The following is a 23937-nucleotide window of genomic DNA, read 5'->3' as shown; positions in this document are numbered from 1 at the left end:
ACCGTGTAATTTGTTTATTCAAGAAACATACACACACGCGTATCGTTATTTTATTACAATATCCCAACGTGTGGAGTAGAATAAACTCCTTCAAAAAAGTTTTTATAAAAAACAACGATTTTATTATTAACAACTTCGTTTAACTCACGGTTGAGAAGTACCTCAATGGCACCTGACACGTGGCGCCTGCTTCTTTGGCGAGGCGATTCCACAGTTTAGGGACTGCGGAGTTTTTGACCTGCACAAAAATATATTTAATTAATAAGCCGTCCATACAAAATGTAAATTGCTTTACAAAAAGCCAATTAAATTATGCCAATTTTGATACAGGTGTAGCGCCGTAGATGGGCCACACTTACCTGCAGTGGTGGACAGGGCCCATCAAGGGCGGTACCTCGTGCCGGCAGGGGGGTCGCTGCATTACCCAGCCCAAAAGCAGGGGGGGGGGGGGGGCTGCGGGGTGTTCCGGGATCCGCCGGGACCCCGCCCCTCCGTTGGGAAGGGGTATAAAAGGCGGACCTCTCCAGAGGTTCAGGGCCAGTCCAAGACAGAAGCCAGAAGACCAGCCAGCCTAGGACCCTGGGACCCCTAGCCCCACTGTCCTTGTAAGGGCCGTGGCTCTGTGCGGGCCAGTGGTGAGACCCTGAGACTGATGTCATTGTAAGGGCCGTGGCTCTGTGCGGGCCAGTGGTGAGACCCTGGGCCTGATGTCACTGTAAGGGCCGTGGCTCTGTGTGGCAGTGGTGAGACCCTGGGCCTGATGTCATTGTAAGGGCCGTGGCTCTGTGCAGGCCAGTGGTGAGACCCTGGGCCTGATGTCATTGTAAGGGCCGTGGCTCTGTGTGGGCCAGTGGTGAGACCCTGGGCCTGATGTCCTTGTAAGGGCCGTGGCTCTGTGTGGGCCAATGGTGAGACCCTGGGCCTGATGTCCTTGTAATGGCCGTGGGTCTGTGCGGGCCAGTGGTGAGACCCTGAGACTGATGTCATTGTAAGGGCCGTGGCTCTGTGCGGGCCAGTGGTGAGACCCTGAGACTGATGTCATTGTAAGGGCCGTGGCTCTGTGCAGGCCAGTGGTGAGACCCTGAGACTGATGTCATTGTAAGGGCCGTGGCTCTGTGCGGGCCAGTGGTGAGACCCTGAGACTGATGTCATTGTAAGGGCCGTGGCTCTGTGCGGGCCAGTGGTGAGACTCTGGGCCTGATGTCATTGTAAGGGCCGTGGGTCTGTGCGGGCCAGTGGTGAGACCCTGGGCCTGATGTCATTGTAAGGGCCGTGGGTCTGTGCGGGCCAGTGGTGAGACCCTGGGCCTGATGTCATTGTAAGGGCCGTGGGTCTGTGCGGGCCAGTGGTGAGACCCTGGGCCTGATGTCATTGTAAGGGCCGTGGGTCTGTGCGGGCCAGTGGTGAGACCCTGGGCCTGATGTCATTGTAAGGGCCGTGGCTCTGTGCGGGCCAGTGGTGAGACTCTGGGCCTGATGTCATTGTAAGGGCCGTGGGTCTGTGCGGGCCAGTGGTGAGACCCTGGGCCTGATGTCATTGTAAGGGCCGTGGCTCTGTGTGGCAGTGGTGAGACCCTGGGCCTGATGTCATTGTAAGGGCCGTGGCTCTGTGGGGGCCAGTGGTGAGACCCTGGGTCTGATGTCATTGTAAGGGCCGTGGGTTTGTGTGGACCAGTGGTGAGACCCTGGGCCTGATGTCATTGTAAGGGCCGTGGCTCTGTGTGGCAGTGGTGAGACCCTGGGCCTGATGTCATTGTAAGGGCCGTGGGTTTGTGTGGACCAGTGATGAGACCCTGGGCCTGATGTCATTGTAAGGGCCGTGGGTTTGTGTGGACCAGTGATGAGACCCTGGGCCTGATGTCCTTGTAAGGGCCGTGGTTCTGTGGGGGCCAGTGGTGAGACGCTGGGCCTGATGTCATTGTAAGGGCCGTGGGTTTGTGTGGACCAGTGGTGAGACCCTGGGCCTGATGTCATTGTAAGGGCCGTGGCTCTGTGTGGCAGTGGTGAGACCCTGGGCCTGATGTCATTGTAAGGGCCGTGGGTCTGTGTGGGCCAGTGGTGAGACCCTGGGCCTGATGTCATTGTAAGGGCCGTGGGTCTGTGCGGGCCAGTAGTGAGACCCTGGGCCTGATGTCATTGTAAGGGCCGTGGCTCTGTTTGAGCCAGTGGTGAGACCCTGGGCCTGATGTCATTGTAAGGTCCGTGGGTCTGTGCGGGCCAGTGGTGAGACCCTGGGACTCCCGGCCTGACGTCCTTGTAAGGGCCGTGTCTGGTTGAGCCAGTGGTTGAAACCCTTGGCTGGGTCGGGTCAGATAACCTCCCCTAGGTAATTCATAGCCGGAGGACCTGAGAGCGTAGCCGGTGTCAGGCACGCTAGCCGTAGGCTGTGTTCCGAGGCTGTATAGATGGGCTGTTACTGTTGTGCGTTATAAATAAACGCGTTGCCTCTAAAAGTGTCTCCAAGAACTCACTACACAGGCATGCATTGTCACCGGATCTGAGTACGTGTGCAAAATTTGGAATTGATTTGACAACAGGAAGTAGACTAACTTTTGATTGCAAGATTTGACCACGACAAACACGAGTCAAGTTAATAAAACCGTTCAATTAAACACGACGCACCGGATTCGTGTTTTTGGCCAAAAAAAACCCCAAAAAATTGTCAGCTGCACTTTTTTTTCGTCAATGCCTCAATCCACGCTGACACCATACGGAGCTCTTCGCTTTTCATAAAATAACAAAAAACATGATTGCAGCAGCAACAACAATAATAACAACACCGTTTTTTCCAACATCTTGAGTTTAATTTTTTGTATGTTAATACAATTCCTGTAATGTACTTGTTTTTAACATAACTCTATTTTACGTTGGTAAACAATTGATACTGCTCATTATTACCTTTTGTGTTTTGCGTAAATGTGCGAGTGCAAAAGAATTAGATTTCTGCAAAATGTGTTCAAGATAAACAAACGTAAAAATATAACAATTGCAGCGTGTATACATACACACAAAGATTCCCCGAATAGCCTCTCACAGACTGTTGGGGCAAGTGCTGCTAGCGAGTAGCACCTATGAAGGCCGGCACTGTGGCACACGAGGGGGTGGGTGACCAGCACCACGCCACCTTTGTCTCCCCAGTGGCGATGTTTACACACCGCACCAGTTACTCACTTGAGGCCGAGTCGACCTAGGTGAGGTCCAAGACCGGTTAAAATAATCGTCACCGGTACTGGTCTTGAGTGGGAATCGAACTCGGGTCACCAGGAGTCGCCAGGGTCCATAGTGCAGCGCACTAACCACTACACTACCGCCCCCCACTGCGTACACACACGCAAAGACTACGATCCCCCAACTTGTCTTAACAACACACTGTTCGGGCAAGTGTTGTCAGCGAGCACCTATTAAGGCCGGCACGGCTTGACACATGGAGGTGGGTGACCAGCACCACGCCAAGCCGCCTTTGTCTCCCCACTGCTGATGTTTACACACCGCACGAAGTACTCGTTTTTAAGGCTGAGCCGACCTGGGGGGGTGCCTAGGACCATGTTTGATATTCATCACTGGAGGTGGCATTGTGTGAGAATCAGAACTCGGGTCGCCGGGTTCATGGCGCATGGCGCTAACCGCTGCGCCACCGCTCCCCCCACACACTTATTAACTCCCCACATTGGCATGCACGCGCCTCCTCACGCCTACCACATCATCTACATGCGCACGCGTTCGTGGCACAACTCTCTCAATAAAGAGTTTGCTCGCGCCTTGGCTGTTAAGAAACGGGTGGAATATATCACGTGATGATGTATAGCAGGGGTTTCTTCTGTGTGTGTGTGGTGTGCGTGCACAGAATGATGTAAATCACGGTGCTATTAGGACAATTTTACCAAAACAAACTTTTGTTCTTTGGGGCCGTCCATAAATGACGTCACGCGATTTTGGAAAGACAAAAAGTCAGACCCCCGTCCCGTCAAATATGACGTCACAAAGCTCTGCCCCCCCCCCCCAAATAAAACATGCTTCAAATCGCTTTAAACTATTGTCATCGTAGTACGTATTTAATGTGGCGCTGCACTCTGATGTTGTAGGAGTGTTGTTATAACAATTCTATATTTATCTAAAGTTGCGCATTTTGATGTGACGTCACATTTCTCACCCCCCCCCCCTCTCGTCACACATCGTCACAAATGTCTGACCCCCCCCCCTAGGTGCGTGACGTCATTTATGGACGTCCCCCAACCGGTGTATCATCATCTGTGAAAAAAAGAGTTTCATCGCTGATCGGATTCCTCCTCCCGTCTAACTCGCGATTCTGATTCTGATGAATCCACCAGAAACTTTCGAACCCGCTGCATCTTTACGATCTGCGAAGTTTCTTTTTTTTTTACGACGCCACACGAAACGACAGCAAACCCTCTTCCTGCTCCCTCACGCGGGTTTAGGGGCCGTCCATAAATGACGTCACGCACCTAGGGGGGGGGGGGGGGTCAGACATTTGTGACGATGTGTGACGAGGGGGGAGGGTTTGAGAAATGTGATGTCACATCAAAATGCGCAACTTTAAATAAATATAGACAACACGTTCTACTTAATTAAACAAACTTTTTAATAAATGTGTTCTCCTACAACATCAGAGTGCAGCGCCACATTAAATACGCACTACAATGACAATAGTTTAAAGCGATTTGAAGCATGTTTTATAATTTTTGGGAGGGGGGGGGGGCAGAGCTTTGTGACGTCATATTTGAGGGGGGGGGGGGTCTGACTTTTTGTGACGCCGTGTGACGAGGGTGGGGGGGAGGTCAAAAATCGTCCAAAATCGCGTGACGTCATTTATGGACGGCCCCAGGCCACGCGAAGTTCCAAGCCTCCTCCAGCGAGGCTCAGCCGCCTAACATTTCTCTCCCTCCACACTGCCACACAGTCTACACTGCTGTACAAACTCGTGTTAAGTGTGCAATACTGTGCACGGATACACGCGCAGTATTGCACGCTGCGTTATTAGTTTTCATTCTGTGCATTTAACGTGCAAGTTATATTCAACGCTAACAAAAATATTGATCATATTTAACAGTAGAAATACTTCCTGTTTTTATTCATATTTGGGTTGATGTAGGCCAGGGGTCGGCAACCTGCGGCTCCGGAGCCGCATGCGGCTCTTTTGAACCTTGACCGCGGCTCCGGGGCGGATGCTAGCGAGGGGAGGAGGCGCACTGTGACACCTGCTCTGGCGTTGCCGCTGCTGACAGGTCGCCGCTCCGCTCCACACTGCCCGCCCGGTGACAGGCAATAACGTTGCCGTTGCTTTGTCACATGTTTGGAAGAAGTAAAAACCTTCCTGGGCAGCAAAGAGCTCACCTTTGCTGAGCTGGAACAGCCAGAGTGGCTGGAAAAATTACATTTTATGGTAGACATGACAGCACATCTAAACACGCTAAATACAACCCTTCAGGGGAAAGGAGGCACAGCCCTGCACATGCTGGAGGAGGTTTTGGCATTCGAGCGCAAGTTGACAGTGTTTGTCAAAGATTTACAGAGAGGTACACTGTCTCACTTTCCCTCTTTGAGAGAGTTCAAACAAAGTCATGATACGATAAATTTGGAATATTTCAAGTCTGCAATCACCACAATGCAAAGTTCGTTTGGGAAACGATTCTGTGAGTTCAGAGAGGAAAAAACGACATTATCCTTCCCTGTCACTCCCCTGGCGATCGATCCATCCCTATTGAATATGACTGCATTTGCAGGTGTAAGTCAACCTGATCTTGAGATGGAACTGGCCGATATAGCCGACAAAGATATATGGGTGTCCAAGTTCAAATGCTTGACCGCTACTCTTGAGGATGTTGCCCGTCAGAAGGCCATTCTGGCTCAGAATCATAAATGGAGTGATATTGAAAACCTTCCCAAACAGGACAAACTTGTATTCGAAACATGGAATGCCATCCCCAACACTTATATAAACATGAAAAAGTATGCATTTGGAGTCCTGTCGATCTTCGGCTCCACATATGTATGTGAGCAGGTCTTCTCCAACATGAACTATATTAAAAACAAACATCGATCACGCCTCACAGATGACAGCTTGCAAGCCTGTGTGAAAATGAAGGTGACGTCTTACAGCCCTGATGTGCAGACACTGTGCACTGAGGTTCAGGAGCAAAAATCCCATTAACCAGGTAATTTAGCTATTAATTTGCAAAAATATATTTTACATTGTTAAGTGAAAAAGTCCTTTTTTATTCAGATTGACAGCTGACTGCACGATCCTGTATATAGCAATAAGGTAAGAAACAATATATGCAGTGTTATATTTGTTTTAAATGTTGCAATGGTTTTGCGGCTCCCAGTTTATTTTTTCCTTCGGAAACGGGTCCAAGTGGCTCTTTATGTCTTAAAGGTTGCAGACCCCTGATGTAGGCTAACGTAAAACAACAGGGCGGGGTGGCTGGGTGTCTTATTACGAACCGTTACCCAAACCACCGGAGTTTATCAAATTTTCCTTTCAATTTTCAGATTGCGGATAATTTCACGAACGTGACGGTCAAGGGTTTGCCTCAACCGACGGATTCAAATCGCGCCGTCAATTTGTCTGTAGGGGAAGACGTTTCGCGGAGCGCCCCGTCGCAGGAGCACACTTTGAACGGCCATCGCACGACGTAACGATGTTCCTGCAAAAACCTTGTTGAAATTGTATACGGAATATATAGCGATGTCGCCGAGTAGCGCAAATTGGATTAACAACGCAATTTCAAGAAGGCGCAGTGGGTGGGTGGGGGGAGGTTAGAACGTTCGTCAAGCCGAACGTGCCCAGCCATGAATATTTACGATGGGTCGGTGAAATTTCTCGCGCAAAGTTGCAACTTTCACAAGCCGCTGGTTTATAGGCGGCCGTGCCGACACACTCACCCGATGTTCCCACTCGAGCCCAGCATCTTTTTGACGTTGCAATGAAACTCAAGTTAAATTAAGTCGGATAATTAGTTTTTTACCCTTCTAGCTGGCAACAAAACTGACACCTTTTTTTACAAGGAGTCATGTTTGCATAGACCACAATACCTGCAGTCATAATGCAAACAAAAAACACAACTCTGATAATGTATGCCCTGTCCTTGAAGTTGATTGGTCCACATCCGAGACAGCTTTCCTTAGAGCCTAGTCTCACATGGTGTTGGACCAGATGACGCTAAAAGGTTCCAATGGTGTTAAATTAAGTCATCACTCTATAACCCGGTATACATGCCAACGACGTCGGGCCAAAAACGTTGGTTGGAACCATCGGACTAACGTTAGCCCAACGTTAGTCCAGCGTTGGTCCAACGTTGTACCGTGTTTTAAGCTCTTTTTTAAAATCCTTTATATTAAGTTCGCTTGCTTGCTTACGACCGTGCAAATCTTTCGGTCGTTTTTTAACCCACTTCCCGTGATCCAATCGAGCTGACATTTTGCACACAGACTCGTTGTGCGTGACAATTAATTCCAAAATTTTACACTTTTTAGGACAAAAATATTATATTTAATTACCAATTGCTTAATGGTGCAATCATCTGACCCATAGGTGGCAGCCATCTCAAGCCAGAGGACGAGAGGACTCTAGCCGCCACGCATATAAAGGATTTATAGTGAAAAACTTTGTTTTTACGGGTTATACTTGTTTACAGATGATGACTTGATTCAATATGAGAGATATGGCTGGTTCTCTCTGGGCACTGCACTTCCTGCTGGAGTTGACTGCACGCAAAAAGTCCGTCACATTAAGTTTGCTTCTGTCTGCTCTGAGAATGATGAATATCGGTTGGGCGGTCATGTGACGAACATCATCACTCTCAGTGGCGGGCGGGATGAGTGGGAGAGCGTCGTCCCTCAAGCGTTGTGGACGGGAGGTCACCGGAAATTATCTCAGAGGCAGCTCTGTGAGATCCACTTCCGAGGGCAGATCTATAACGCGGAGGGATGCTCTGCTCTGTAGGAAATCCGAATTAATGATTCGTCATGGAGAGTAAAACCTGGATAAAATTGGCAGATTTTTTTTTGTACAACTCTGTTATGTTAGCCCGTCGAGGCCTGGCGGAACGAGGCCTGGCACGTGGAGGCATGGCGCACAGCTAACCGGGCTTGCATGTGAGAAGCAACTTGGCGGAATGCATTTACAAATGACAACAGAATAAACGTGTACGGTGTTTAGGCAGCAGTGTCACAGCCAGCGGGAGAAAAATTGTGTCACGCACCCATAATCGCCACACATGGAAATAAATTCGCCTTTTGCTGTAGGGGCTGGCTGGAGACTACACCAAATTATTCTTGTCAGCTGGAGAAATAATGCTGCAGTTGTAACTTCCTTATAAAGGCAGTTATGGTTGGACGATTTTTTTTACTGCTTCCTGGCCCTGATAAATGACGTTTGATGATGGTGGTGACGATGATGATGCTGGCTCATGTCGGTGGCTACGGTGGTGAACGTGGACGTCGCTTGTTTAAATCTTCTCCACCGAATCTTGCCACCTACGTGGACTCAGAACTACACAACAGCTGGCCCAGACATCTTACCGCTGGCTCAGACATCTGACGGGTGGCCCAGGGTTGGCCCTTGGAACTCACAGGTGGCTCTTCTTTACGATGGCTCAAGCGGGCTCAAGAGTGGCCGATGCAGCTTTAGGAGTGGCCCATGGAGTAGGTGAGTAGTGACTCTAGGAGCTCCCTGCTATCCCTGGGTGGCTTGAGGTTCGCACAGTTGGCTCAGAACGTACACGGCCGTGGGCGACGGCTCCCTTGCCGGCGCGCGCGTGTCGCGGTGCGCCCGGCGACCGTGCCAGTGGCTTCGGACAAGATCCACGAATGCCGAGGACACGGAGAAGGAGAGGTATGACCTCCACGGGGCCAGGTGCGCTAAGTGGCCACTGGTCGGATCTGAGTCCACAGTGTTCTGCTGCTGCTGCCCCTGGTGCTTGTGAACGGCAGCCGAGGCGGCGTCTCTGTCCGTGGATGTCGCACGGAAGCAGCGGCAGCGGCAGCAGCGGCGGCGGCGGCAAGCGAAGCCGGGACCCAGTGGCACGGAGAAGAAGCCGTAGACGACCGGGTCGACGCACGCGTTGAGCAGCCCAAAGAGGAAGAGGCCGTGGCTCACGGCCTCGGGGATGTGGTCTTCGGAGGCCATGGCGGGCCTGATGCAGTACCACACGCCGAGCAGGTAGTACGGCGTCCAGCACACGACGAACGAGCTCACGATGAGCGCCGTCATGCACAGCGTGCGTGCACGCGCGCGCGACAGCGTGCGCAGCCCGTGGTTGCATGCGCGCATCTCCCTCAGCTCCACTGCGGGGACAGGGGACACCGGGGGATGAGGACACGCAGAGACACGGGCATACAGGGACATGGACGCACGGGACAGAGTGGGATAGAGACACGGGGAGAGAGGGGCACGGTTTAGTTTGAAGGCGTGGGGGGATCCACACGGTGGGATTTGTCTGGGGCCCGCACCCCCCTATGGACGGCCAAACATGGGGGTTTGGGGGCATTGGGGCATGAAGAAATGAAGACGATTGGGTACATTGAGATTCTGCGACACACAAAAGACAAAGGTATGAGGGCATAAAGGAGATTGCTCGAGAGCGCATGACGTAGACACGTGGGTGTCAGGGGCATGGCGGCACAGAGACAAGGGCAGCACGGAGCATGGGACTCGGGGGGGGGGGCACAATGGGACACGTGGGGGGGGGGCACAATGGGACACGTGGGGGGGGCACAATGGGGCACGTGGGGGGGGGGCACAATGGGACACGTGGAGGGGGGGGCACAATGGGACACGTGGGGGGGGCACAATGGGGCACGTGGGAGGGGGCACAATGGGACACGTGGGGGGGGCACAATGGGACACATGGGGGGGCACAATGGGACTCGGGGGGGGCACAATGGGACACGTGGGGGGGGTCACAATGGAGCACGTGGGGGGGGGCACAATGGGACACGTGGGGGGGGCACAATGGGACACGTGGGGGGGGGCACAATGGGGCACGTGGGGGGGGCACAATGGGACACGTGGGGGGGGCACAATGGGACACGTGGGGGGGGCACAATGGGGCACGTGGGGGGGGGGGGGCACAATGGGACACGTGGCACTGGGATGAGAAGTCATGGCCATGAGATCACAAAGACACGGATTCCACAATTATCCTCCGTTCCATGAGAACAAAAACAAAGCCGTGGCTGAGAAGATGCCACGAATTGGAAGTTGCCTGAATTAACCGGAAGAGTAACAAACTCTACCGCATAATCGACGATTTACCATTCTGGCGCGGTGCACTCGATAATTTTTGCAATGTGCTAATGATGCAATTGAACCGATACCGATGCCCATTTATAAATGCAATTATTTTTGTTAATTATCACCAACATAAATTTCTATTTAAAGCTTTCGTGACTGCAGGGATTCATCTTCTTGGTTCTTTCGGTAAAGTCACGTAGAATGGAAATAATAAAATAATAAAAATAAAACATTATAAAATAATTCTCACGATGCTTCGGCCACACAAACTGCTTACGTAGTAAATGAGTGAGTTTTGCTCTTTAACTTTTTAAAAATCTTTTTCGAATTAGAGGGGGGGGGAATGTAAATGGCATGCGGCGGGGGACATCGCGCCTCCTCGCATCCCGCACGGGGGGAGGGAGCATCGCTCGTACCACTGGTGCCACTTCCATATCACCACCACCACTCACACGCAGACAAAGGTCCCCCGTGTAGCCTTAACATACTGCTGGGGAAAGTGATGTTAGCGAGTAGTAGCACAACTGTTAAGGCTGGCATGGTCAGGGCAATGCCCGGCCACCTTTGTCTCCCCAGTGACAAAAAAATGCAGCCGGCTCTGGGGAGGCCCAGGACCGGTTAAAATAATCGTCACTGGTGTTGATGGCCGTGAACGGGAATCGGATTCGGGTCGCCGGGTTCGTAGCGCAGCAAACTAACTCTTACACTACCGCACGACCTTTCGCACATACAAAGAAAGCGCCCCCATAAAACCTGAACAGACTGTTGGTTGCAAGTGCTGTTACCAAGCACCTAGGAAGGCCGGCACGGCACACGAGGGGGTGGGTGGCCAGCACCACGCCCGGTCAACTTTGCAACCCAGTGGCGATATTTACACACCGCACCAGGTACTCATTTGAGGCCGAGTCGACCTAGGAGAGGCCCAGGACCGGTAATAAAAAAAAATCTCAATGGTGGCGGTGGCCGTGAACGGGAATCGAACTGGTGACCGGGATCGTAGCGCAAGCATAGCGCTAACCGCTGCAGCACTTTGACACACACACGCGCGCGCGCTCTCTCGTCCATGCACTGCCTCTCGCCCGCTTGCTCCACTGACCGCTGTTGACGCGACGCGAGATCTGCAGCAGGATGCGCCCGTAGGACGCCATCATGACGACGAGGGGCAGCAGGTAGAGGCACGAGAAGGTGAACATGAGGTAGCACACCTCGTGCCAGCGGCGCGGGAAGCTGCCGTGCGTCACGCACTGCGTGAAGCTCTCGGTCGACGGAGCTCGCGCCACGTGGAAGAGGAACAGCTGGGGGGGGGGGGGCAAAGAAAGACGAGAGAGGTCCCCCGTCAACGCGGAATGCGGCAGGTACAGGGCAAAGACCCCCCGTGTAGCCTTGACACACTACTGGGGCAAGTGCTGCTAGCGAGTGGCGCCTATCAAGGCCGGAACGGCACACAGGAGGAGGTGGGTGGCCAGCACCACGCCCGGCCACCTTTGGTGACGTTTGCTACGCACCGCAACGGGTGCTCATTTGAAGCCGATTCGACCGAGGGGACGGGGCCCAGGATGGGTTCAGATAATCATCACCGGTGTTGTCGGTGGCCATGAACGGGGATGGAACTCGGTCGCCGGGTTTGTAGCGCAGTGCGTTACGTTGCTGTGCCGCCACTCCTCCGTGATGTAAACCACGCGCACACGCACGCATTGTGACTTTGCGTCACGATGTCAGTAGCTGATTCAGAGACTTACCAAGGAGAGGGAGGAGGGCAGTTCTGAAATGTGAAGCTTTCAAATAGGGGCCTATTTTAGTGAATACGTAATTCAATGTATGTTGTACAGAAATGATTATCAATACCTGTACAATGCTACATTTTGGAGTTTCAAGGCGAGTGGGGTGGCGAAAGCCCCCATCGTGGAAAGTTATCATTCCTAGAGCCGGGGCACGGATATCTATTGGACAACCACCCCACGAAATGGTACATATTTTATCGACCCCGGAGAGTTGATGGCCTGAGTCAATTGCCCCAGTCAAGATGTAAACTCACAACCTTCCAATAGCGAGCCGCTCGCTCTACTGCTGAATCGCCAGGCTGGCTATAGCAGCAATCACAATCATCATCATGGTTACCGTATTTGTAAGAGTACCTGGGGTGCCACGTTGGAGAGATGTTAACTACCTCGCCTAGTTTCCATGAGGTTGTGGGTTCGATCCCGACAATGACGCCGGCTGTATATTTGGAGTTTGCATGTCTCTCTCCGTGATCGCGTGGATTTTTCTCCAGGTCCTCCGGGGTTTTCCCTCCACAATTAGAATCAACATCACGCATTTAGAGTATTTGGCTGCTATAAATTTCCACATGAATAAGCATCATGTGGCCAGGTCGCTTCTGAAAAAGAGCTATATAGCTCAGCAAACCTTACCTGCTAAAAGAAAGTACTGTGTAGTTTTGCACTGCTTCCGTGCAGTAATCTCGAGGTACGGGAACCAAGGGAACATTTGAGATAACCACTTAAATAATTACTGGGTACGGACGTGAGTGCAGACCAAACACAATGTCCACAAAACATACAGTATAGATGATACAAACAACACGTTACAATAAACGACGGTGATTTATCCGCGCGCCAATTTCATTCGTTTTAAAACTGATCATTGTGGGTTGCATTCACATTATTCCTGAGTAAGCTGTTCCTCGACTCTGCTGCCAAAGCACCAAATTGACGAAAGTGAAAAACCAAACCACTTTGGCTGAAACATCCAAAGTGGTTTGATGCTCACGGTGGTGGCGAGTAGACTTTGTCACTCACCCACAGTTAGCACGGACAAGAGACATCGTTCTAGATTTGAAATTATCGTGACTGCAAGGATCCAAACTCTTTGGTTTTTTCGGTAAAGCCACGTAGGTGAAAAAGAGAAAATAAATTAAATCACGACGTTTCGGAAGCAACACAAGCAACCGTCATCAGGTGTTGACTGCAGTCAAAAGAGTAGAGACATTGTCGTTGTTGTTGTTGTTCACATTGGGGTCTCTTAGCCACAGTGGGGTGAGCACGTGGCGGCCTCTGTCAGTCGATCTGTAACCACCCAGGTCTCTGTCCCCTCGATAAACACATCACGTGGTGCTGCTGCGTTGACAGCGGTGCACAATGCACAAAGACGCATCTCAACACATTCACCAACTGCACTGTGGCTTTAAAATAAACGAGCATCTTTGCCCGTCCTAGGGCGGAAAGCCGGTAATATTTACGAAAACATCGAGCAGAGTATAATTGTATTGCTTGTGTAAATGTAATGGCAGTGAATCTTGCACGAAAGTACGTCATCAAACACTTCACTGCAGTTAACTGTAGCGCTGTATTAATGGCAGTGAATCTGGCACAAAACTACGTCATAAAACACCTCACTTAATGTCACTGTAGCGCTGTATAAAAACTGACCTTCAATTTGTTCAAATTCACTGCTCTGATACTTTATTATCTTCTGCTTTCGGTCGCTGGGGTTGAAATAAATTGGAAATCGATACAATATTCATGGAAAAACACCGAGAAAAGTAAATTTAACCATAATGTAGAAGCATCAATTAGGCTTATCTTTTGTCTCAAGTGTTGAAGAAATAAATAAAGACACAAAATCCACTTTGTTGCTGCGTAGAATTATTTATTAGATTCACTGTCAATGAAGAAACGTCAAACAAAATTGGCGAAATAAAAAGTTTATTTCCACTCGACCTACGTGAGTGTAAAAATCCACCCGCTCATGAATATTAATTAGGGGGGGGGGGGCTATTTTGCAGTGACGTCACGTACTGATGTAGCACTGTGCTGCATATATACATTTTTTACCGTCACTTTCTGTAAAGAAACGTCATATTTGAAGCGACTCTGCGAAACCAAATATCTTTCCACTCGACCTTCCGCGTGAGTGTAAAAATCCACCCGCTCATGATTATTTTATTATTAATGACGGGGGGGGGGGCATGTTGAGTGACGTCACGCACGTTACACACATTTCTGGGCTATTGTAATAGTAATGTGCAATAGGTGACGTTATGGGTACGAGTTGTGACCATAACTTCACCTGTTGTGTTTTTGGTTTTTAAGGCAGTGTTATACTGGTAGGAACCCACTGGTTCCACCAACCCACAGGGGATTGTTGTGTCCGTCCGTCCGTCGTGCAGGGAGAGGCTGGGTGGGGAGGGAGGGGCTGGGTGGGGATGGGAGGGTGGGGAGGGGCTGGGTGGGGAGGGAGGGGCTGGGTGGGGAGGGAGGGGCTGGGTGGGGAGGGTGGGGAGGGGCTGGGTGGGGAGGGTGGGGCTGGGTGGGAAGTGGAGGGTGGGGAGGGGAGGGTGGGGAGGGGCTGGGTGGGGAGGGGAGGGGCTGGGTGGGGAGGCTGGGGCTGGGTGGGGGGTGGGAGGGGTGGGGCTGGGTGGGGAGGGGCTGGTCACCCCGTGGTGCCCTTATAAAACTCAACGTTTAACCTACTCACGCCGGCTTGTGCCCGCTCTCACAGTCAGGCATATTTGCGGAATACACCACGCCGCCGTTGACCCTGGCCATTGACCGAGCAACCCAACGTCACTACCAGCTCCCTCCGCAGGAGGAATGTGTTTGGCGAAGTGTCTGCGGGTCTCTTCCATGAATTGCGGGCCAACGGCCACTCACTCAACGTGGCTTCAGAGTGAACCAAGCCTGGCACAAACTCATACACACCGTACAAACATGTGTGCGCATGTTTGGTGTGTATGAATTACACTGTGTAACAAAACATTCTTTGTTTTTTGTTCCTGGCTAGTGTTACTTTCCAATTGCTTATGCCTCAAAAGTAAAGAAATTGCCTGTTATTCCGCACAAACTTTGCTTCTGTGACCATGACAGTGATATTTTAAAATGCACCTATTTTCAATGAGAAAACGCGGTGTGCATTTGTGTCATTCCTTCACATAAAGTCCTGGTCACAGAAGCAAAGTTCGTGGGGAATAATAATAGCCATCTTCTATACTTTTGAGGCATAAGCAATTAGAAAATAACACTTTGTATTCAGGAACAAAAATCGTGTTACATCGTGTTACAATTGCAGACTATTGCTGGACAGTGACAAGAGACGCTTCAATTAGTGAATACAAAAGACAGGCCAAGAAGCGCCGAGTAGACTCTGAATAAAGGACAAAACTAAGAACTTATACATTTTGATTTAAAGCTTTCGTGACTGCAGGGATTCATATTCTTAGTTCTTACGTGACTTTACCGAAATAACCAAGAATACGTACTTATATATATACATAAAAGTTTGTTTCAAAATAAATTTTATTTATATAACCCTTTCGCTGATTTTTAAAGTGTTACGTGAACAGGACAGGTGACACATTATCATGTAAAGCAACCACAAACATGAAAAGACCCAGGTTGACAATTTCTGAGTAAAACTCTTCACAAAACACATAGACGTGAAATGTGAAAACTCAAATATCTTGGGAACAGCCGGCAAACAGTTGTTTTAATTGTCATATTCGAATTCAGCACATCAAAATCCATAGCGAACGGCACATTACATCTCTGAAGCAGACGACGTCTAAACAATAGTAGACCAAATTCAGACTCTGCCTTCTCGACAGACCTGTTCTCCACCTGAAGACGGCTGCTTGCGTTGTGGCCGAAACGTCGTGAGAATTATTTTATTATGTTTTATTTTTATTATTTTTTTATTTTCCTTCTACGTGACTTTACCGAAAAACCCAAGAAGATGAATAGTAGACCAGTGTTATGGACGCGGGCTGTTCGTTTGTGCGAAGCGTGCGAATCAATGTGGATGTCCAAATCCTGAGTGGACACGCACCCGCAGCACGTGGTGGTGGATGTGCCAGCGAGCTTGCGCCTGTGTGAATGTCAATGTGCGCGTGTGTGTGTGTCATCATAATGTGTATAACGTGGAGGAGGCTCGTGAAGGACGCTGCTGCTACAGCTGCTGCTGGGCAGTTGGAGGCAGTCGCCCTCCAGCAACAACGGAGGGCAGAGGAGCGACGCTCACAACAACGAGCGGAGCGCCGGGCGGTTAAAACACAGCGAGTTGGCACAGCTGGTGCATCGGCCACTCGGGTCGGTCCCGCGTTCGACACTTCACGTGGCATTATCGTGCACCTAGCCTGGCATAAGCGCCGTGGTGACGTCACCGCCACTTAGTGGCGAAGATCAATTTTGATTCCAAGCTTTCGTGACTGCAGGAATCAGGCCTGATGACGGTCGCTTGCGTTGCGATCGAAACGTCGTGATCTTTTATTGTTTTCTTCTACCTACGTGACTTTACCGAAAGAACCAATGAGTAATGTTGAAGTGCTTTCGCACCGGACGGAGACAGCCGTGATAATCGGGAGGTTCTATACGAACCCGGCGACCCGAGATCGATTCCCGCTCACGGCCAACACCGGTGACGATTCTCTGAACCGGCTCTGGGGATCTCCTAGGTCGACTCGGCCTCAAATAAGTACCTCGTGCGGTGCGTAGCCATCGCCACTTGGGGAGACAAAGGAGGCCGGTCATGGTGCTGGCCACCCACCCCCTCGTGTCCCGGCCTTCACAGGTGCTCGCTAACAGCACTTGCCCCAACAGTCTGTTAAGGCTACCTGTATTATGGATATTTCGCGACCAGTGTCATCCATAATAGAGGTTTGTTTGGGTTAGATCGCGTGAATATATAAATGTGTCGTTAAACCCGCCACCACCCGACACAGCCAGCTAGTAAGATTTGTCACGTAAACAGAACGTGCCAAGTCGTTACTCGTACAGCACTAACCGGTGTGTTGGAGAGCAAAGCTACAACATACAGGTAGGAACCACAGGTTCCACACTGCCCACCAGGGATTATTTGTCTGTCGTGCATATGGGGAGGGGAGGGTGGGAGGGGTGGGGCTGGGTAGAGAGGGGAGGGTGGGGAGGGGCTGGGTAGAGAGGGGAGGGTGGGGAGGGGCTGGGTGGTGGGTGGGGAGGGGCTGGGTGGGGAGGCGAGGGTGGGGAGGGTCTGGGTGGGGAGAGTGGGGCTGGGTGGGGAGGGGAGGGTGGGGAGGGGCTGGGTGGGGAGGGTGGGGCTGGGTGGGGGGTGGGAGGGGTGGGGCTGGGTGAGGTGGGGCTGGTCACCCCGTGGTGCCCTTATTAAACTCAACGTTTAACCTACACACTACACTATACACTACTTATACAGGTAGGAACAACAGGTTCCACACTGCCCACCAGGGATTATTTGTCTGTCTGTCGTGCACGAATGCGCTGTCCAACCAAGTTCCTACCTGCCCACTCCGCAGGAACGTGTTTGACTATCTGCAGTACGACGATCGCCAGTAATTAACGACAGATTTATATATTTACGCGATCTAACCCAAAAAAACTGTATTATGGAGAATAGTTCTATATCCACGTGTGTTATTAATAAACGTTATTTATGCATTAACTATGAATCTCCCCACAATAATATACGTATTTAAACAATTGCCATGTATTTAAATTGTGTGTATAAATATTCTTAGGTTTTTTCGGTAAAGTCACGTAGGTAAAAAAATAAAATTAAAATTAATAGAAATAAAATTAAAATAAAATTAAAATCACGACGTTTCGGAGGCAACACAAGCTTCCGTCTTCAGGTGGAACCGTCACAGCACGATTGCTGTATCAAGTAAGAGAAGATAAACACACACACACACACTTCAACGTGCTGTGTCTTTGGTCAATCCACTGCTGGATGAAGGCCTCGCTCACGTGTCACCACTCAGCTGACCCTTGCCTGACCCCCCCATCGTTCAGGCTCACCGCTCACACACCAATAACTCGGCACTCACCTCTGCTGTAACGGGCAACTGGCTGTGTGTGTCTGCGTGATGGGGCCGCACCGAGATCCGTGTCGACAGCAGCGCCGCGTTTTGCTAAAGTGCGTTATTCCTCCCAGCGACTTTCTGTGTGTTCCTCTGCATGTGTGTTTCTCTCTTGGTGTGGTGTTGCTCTGGTTGTCCCTCTGTGCTACCCATAACATCTTTCCCTGTGTGTCTTCTCTGTGTATGTACCTCGTGTCTGTCCACGAGTCCTTGTCCTCTGTTTTACGTTGGTATGTTCAGCCCAGAAGATTAACACAAACAAGTATATCCCGTAAAAACAAAGTTTTTCACTATAAATCCTTTATATGCGTGGCGGCTAGAGTCCTCTCGTCCTCTGGCTTGAGATGGCTGCCACCTATGGGTCAGATGATTGCATGGCAGCATTAAGCAATTGGTAATTAAATATAATATTTTTGTCCTAAAAAGTGTAAAATTTTGGAACAAAATTTTCACGAACATTAATTGTCACGCACAACGAGTCTGTGTGGAAAATGTCAGCTCGATTGGATCACGGGAAGTGGGTTAAAAAACGACCGAAAGATTTGCACGGTCCTAAGCAAGCAAGCAAGTGAACTTAATATAAAGGATTTAAAAATGTAGCAGTCTTTTTAAATACGTGGTCAACCAGGTTAGTGTCTAACTGTGTTGTTGGCCGACTGGTTTGCATCGCGTTATGTTTCTAAGGTTTGTTGAGTTTTCGTCTCCCATCTTCTTGCTGTATTTGCCTCCATACAGTTTGCCGTTCTCTGTGTAATATGTGCGTGGTGTCCCCCTGTGTGTTCCCTCGCTATGTGTTTTACCCCATTTCTACCTGATGATGAGCGCTTGTGTTGCGTTCGAAACGTCGTGATTTATTTTAATTTTATTTTATTTATTAAAATTTTATTTTATTTCTACATACGTGACTTTACCGGAAAAAAAAAACAATGAGTATAAAGTGCCACGTGTTGTCCGGCAGGTGGAGAACCAATCACAGCGCCGTACGGGCAGCCCCCGCCCTTTATCAGTCGGTTACCAACGAGAACGCTGAGAATGAGTTGTGTGGTTTTTTTAAATCCTTTATATTAAGTTCACTTGCTTGCGCGCTTACGACCGTGCAAATCTTTCGGTCGTGTTTAAACCCACTTCCCGTGATCCAATCGAGCTGACATTTTGCACACAGACTCGTTGTGCGTGACAATTTATTTCAACATTTTAGGAATTTTTTTTTTATATTTAATTACCAATTGCTTAATGGTGGCAGGCAATCATCTGACCCATAGGTGGCCGCCATCTCAAGCCAGAGGACGAGATGACTCTAGCCGCCCGTTTCAAAGACCAATGTGGGCTGGGTTGTGGCCCATTGAACACGCATATAAAGGATTTATAGTGAAAAACTTTGTTTTTACGGGTTAATTTTTTAAAGAGATTCTCTTCTACTACACCGGCCCATCTCAGAGCGCCGTTTACACCACAGGCGACTTGCTCCACACGTCATTTCAACCGTTGGTGCGATGTTAACTCCCTCGCCTGGTATGCAGGAGATCGTGGGCTCAATCCCGACCCTGATGCGTGCTTGCTGCTGTATATTTGGAGTTTGCGGTGTCCCTCTCCCCGTGGTCTCGTGGATTTTTCTCTGGGTCCTCCGGGTTTTTCCTCCACGTTTGGAATCGGCGTCACGGGTTTATAGTATTTGGCTGCTATACAGTTGAATAGAAGCCACTTTGCCGAGCCATAAGTTGTGTGTACAGGTCGCCTCTGCTCAAATAAAAAAAAATTGTTCAGTTTAAATTTCGATTTAAAGCTTTCGTGACTGCAGGGATTAATCTTCTTGGTTCTTTCGTTAAAGTCACGTAGAAGGGAAGTAATACAATAATAATTATAAAACATAATAAAATCATTCTCACGACGTTTCGGCCATAACGCAAGCAGCCGTCCTCAGGTGAAGAACAGGTGAAGACCAGGTCTGTCGGAGAGACAGCGTCCATTCAGACGTTGTCTTTCCGACAGCCCTGTTCTTCACCTGAGGACGGCGTTGTGGCCGAAACGTCGTGAGAATTATTTTATTATGTTTAATTTTTATCATTTCATTATTTCCCTTCTACGTGACTTTACCGAAAGAACCAAGAAGATGAATTGTTCAGTTTAGTTTAAACATTTAAGAAAGGGTACCCCCAGTGGCAGCTGTCCATGTGCGACTCACGAAGCGACTGCATCTGGCCTGCAAGCGGCATTCGTATGCCAGTATGGGGTGCGACGATTAGTTGTTTAATCCCGATTGAACGTGACAAAACGACATCGTCAGCGTTGTTGTCAAAAATATACAAATAACGCAACTCAGCAGACAATTACCCTCCCATCATATAAATATGTTGATGGGGGGTTGCTTTTTTGTTTACACCCTATCAGCTGCACGGCCTTGTGGGTGTGCATTATTTCAGTAGCATTGGTTCAACACAAACAAACTTTGGCCCGGCTTTGACATTCAGGCTGCCATCAGCAGTCAGCAGACTTGCTGGGATCAACGTTGTCGCTGGGATGGGTGAAAACACCCCAGCAGTCGTGTTCGTGTGCGGAGAGGCAGATACTGGGAGTATTCCCAGTAAACAGTTCACCGTGTTGTCTGTCCGCTTATTCATTGTGTAACACGCTGTGTATATTAATAGGGGTTTTCCCCCTTTTTTCTGGCAACAAAACTGACACATTTTGCAAGGAATCATGCTTACATTAACCACAATACTTGCAGTCAAATGCAAACAAAAAACAATACTCTGATCATTTATGCATTGTCTTTGAAACTGATTGGTCCACACCAGAGGCAGCTTTCTTTGGAGCCTAGTCTCATATGGTGTTCGACCAGATGACGCCAAAAGGCTGTGTATATATTTATTGTGTATGCATGCTGTGTATAGAGTACACATCGTCGGCTCTGGGGGTGTTGTTTGTGAATGTAAACAGGGCTACGCGGCAGGGTTGACCGAGTGTGAGCCGCTTATCTTGTTCATGGAAGAAGAAAAACAAACTGATGTAGAACCCCCCATATTAATAACAATGAATACTTCTAGATTTTAAGCTTTCGTGACTGCAAGGATTCATATTCTTGGGTTTTTCGGTAAAGTCATGTAGGTAAAAAAATAAATAAAAGTAAAATAAAAAAATAAAAATAAATAAAAATCACGACGTTTCGGAGGCAACACAAGCCTCCGTCTTCAGGTGGAACCGTCACAGCACACTTGCTGTATCAAGTAAGATGATTTTTATTTATTTTACTTGTATTAATTTCAATTTTTTACCTACGTGACTTTACCGAAAAAACCCAAGAATAACAATGAATACAACAAAAAGCGCATATTCGGTATTGGCGCCACGATGATTATTGTACAGCTCAAGACCGTCACGCAGGAAGGCGCTGCTGTTTCACAGACAGAGCCTTGCGGTAGTGTCACTGCAGGGGCCGATGTTGCCACACGTGGACTCACAGTTGAGTACATTCGCAAGGAAACGTATTCACGTTTTGTTGTTGCAAATGTGGGCCGTGCAGCCGGGCACACAACGGCCCACTCTTGTCAAACGACGCCACGGCTTCTTTACCTACCGTCCACTGCGAAAGCGAACGGCGGGCAGCAGCAGCAGCAAATGTTACGATTAAAATACACCCGCGGTGTTACCCAGGGCGGACTGACGGAGTCGAGCCGCGGAGCCTTCTCTGGCAAAACAAGCGGGCTACCCCTTGCCTCCTCCCCTGCCCACTCACCCACCCCACCCACCTCACCCAACTCACCTTACCCACCTCACCCAACTCACCTCACCCACCCCACCCACCTCACCCAACTCACCTTACCCACCTCACCCAACTCACCTCACCCACCCCACCCACCTCACCATACCCACCTCACCTCACCCACCTCACCCCACCCACCTCACCCAACTCACCTTACCCACCTCACCCAACTCACCTCACCCACCCCACCCACCTCACCCAACTCACCTTACCCACCTCACCCAACTCACCTCACCCACCCCACCCACCTCACCATACCCACCTCACCTCACCCACCTCACCACACCCACCTCACCCCACACCTCACCCACATCTTCTCACCCACTCACCCACCCACCTCACCCCACCTCACCCCACCCCACCTCACCTCACCACACCCTACTCACCATACCCACCTCACCCACCTCACCTCACCCACCTCGCCACACACCGCACCCACCTCACCACACCTCACCCCACCTCACCACACCCATTTCACCATACCCACCTCACCCCACACCTCACCCACTCACCAACCCACCTCACCCACCCCACCACACCTCACCCCACCTCACCACACCTCACCCACCCACCTCACCCACCCACCTCACCCACCTCACCTCACCACACCTCACCACCCCTCATCCACCTCACCCCACCTCACCCACCTCACCCCACCCACCACACCACACCTCACCCTCCTCACCACACCCCACTCACCCACCCACCAGGATGAGTGAGTGAGTGGATTGCGTGGGTCCCGCGCCACCGACCCCAACCCTCGCGAATCGCACCTGGGGCAGAGCGAGCAGCGCGCTGAGGCTCCACGCGGCGCACAGCAGCGTCTTGTTGCGCCGCTTGGCGCGCGACACCCGCAGCGGGTCCGTGACGGCGGCGTGCCGGTCCAGGCTGATGACCACGGTGACGAAGGCGCACGAGTACATGGCCACCAGCTTGAGGAACATGAGCAGGCGGCAGGCCGCGTCGCCTCCCCGCCAGCCCACCGTGATGTTCCACGCGGCGTCCAGGGGCATGACCACGCAGGCGGTGAGCAGGTCCGACAGGGCCAGGTTCACCAGCAGGATGCGCACGTGGGAACGCCGCGGGCGTCGGTCCCTGGACGCGCTCCAGAGCACCGCGGCGTTGCAGCACAGCGAGAGGGCGCACAGCGAGAAGGTGACCGCCACGCGCACCTGGGACGCCGTCGTGAAGGAGGGGATGACGATGCCCTGGCTGGGAAGGCTCGCGGTCGGGGATTGGAGGCGATGGATTGTCGTGGCGGGTGATGATGAGGGTGAGGATGGTGGTGGTGGTGATGGTGACGAGGTGGTGGTGGTGGTGGTGAAGCTGAGAGGAAGGCCGCTTGATGGTGAGATCTGCCACATGACGGTCCACGTGGGCGATGATGAATTCATGGTGATTTTTTGCGAATCTAGCCAGGATCCTGCAAAATAGACGTCACCTTTAACAGCCTGTACTATTAGCATCATTATCGCCATTAATAACAATCTGGAAAATTAGAATGATCGCCATCATTAACAATCTGGAAAATTAGAATAATTAACAATGTACTATGAGAATCATCATCGCCATCATTGACAATCTGGAAAATTAAAATAATTAACAATGTACTATGAGAATCATCATCGCCATCATTAACAATCTGTAAAATGTTAATAATCTGCGCAAGGTGCCACTTTAAAATTAAAGAGGTATTGCATTGTCGCGTTATAGGCGTGCGTGAGTTTAACCGCACAATCAATTTGTAGCTGCGCCCGTTACAGAGACACACCTCCTGGACACACTCGGGAACGAGCCGGTCCCCTCTCAAGGGGATGACACACGCGCTATATTTTAACAAACTAAACACAAGAAATGAAACACTAGGTAAGCATCTCGTTGCAATGCCACTGCCATTAAAACAAGTGTCTGCCACGTGGTTATAGTAACGTACCTTATTTACGGTAAAGCTCTACAGCTTTTAAACATCACAACCCAGGAAGAAGACGCGCGTTCCACTCTTGCATACAAAGATCCTCCGTATAGCCTTACCATACTTTTGGTGCGAGTGCCGTTAGCGAGCACCTATTAAGGTAGA

The 23937-nt window shown here is 50.3% G+C and overlaps 1 protein-coding gene across 1 annotated transcript; it reads right to left on the bottom strand.

Annotated features, from left to right (window-relative positions):
• Positions 1-7528: 7528 nt before the first annotated feature.
• LOC144731410 (gonadotropin-releasing hormone receptor-like) lies at positions 7529-23405 on the bottom strand. The gene is made up of 3 exons (XM_078612428.1): positions 22634-23405; positions 11351-11549; positions 7529-9305 (listed from the first exon to the last, which is right to left on the bottom strand). The coding sequence occupies exons 1-3, from the start codon at positions 23336-23338 to the stop codon at positions 8695-8697; spliced, it is 1515 nt and encodes a 504-aa protein (XP_078468554.1). The 5' UTR covers positions 23339-23405; the 3' UTR covers positions 7529-8694.
• Between the last annotated feature and the right edge of the window lie 532 nt (positions 23406-23937).

Source organism: Lampetra planeri, chromosome 39 (genome assembly GCF_965212315.1).
Source record: "Lampetra planeri chromosome 39, kcLamPlan1.2.h2, whole genome shotgun sequence".
Lineage (NCBI taxonomy): Eukaryota > Metazoa > Chordata > Hyperoartia > Petromyzontiformes > Petromyzontidae > Lampetra > Lampetra planeri.
The sequence above is the reverse complement of the archived record's forward strand: the minus strand, read 5'-3'. Positions and strand labels throughout refer to the sequence as shown.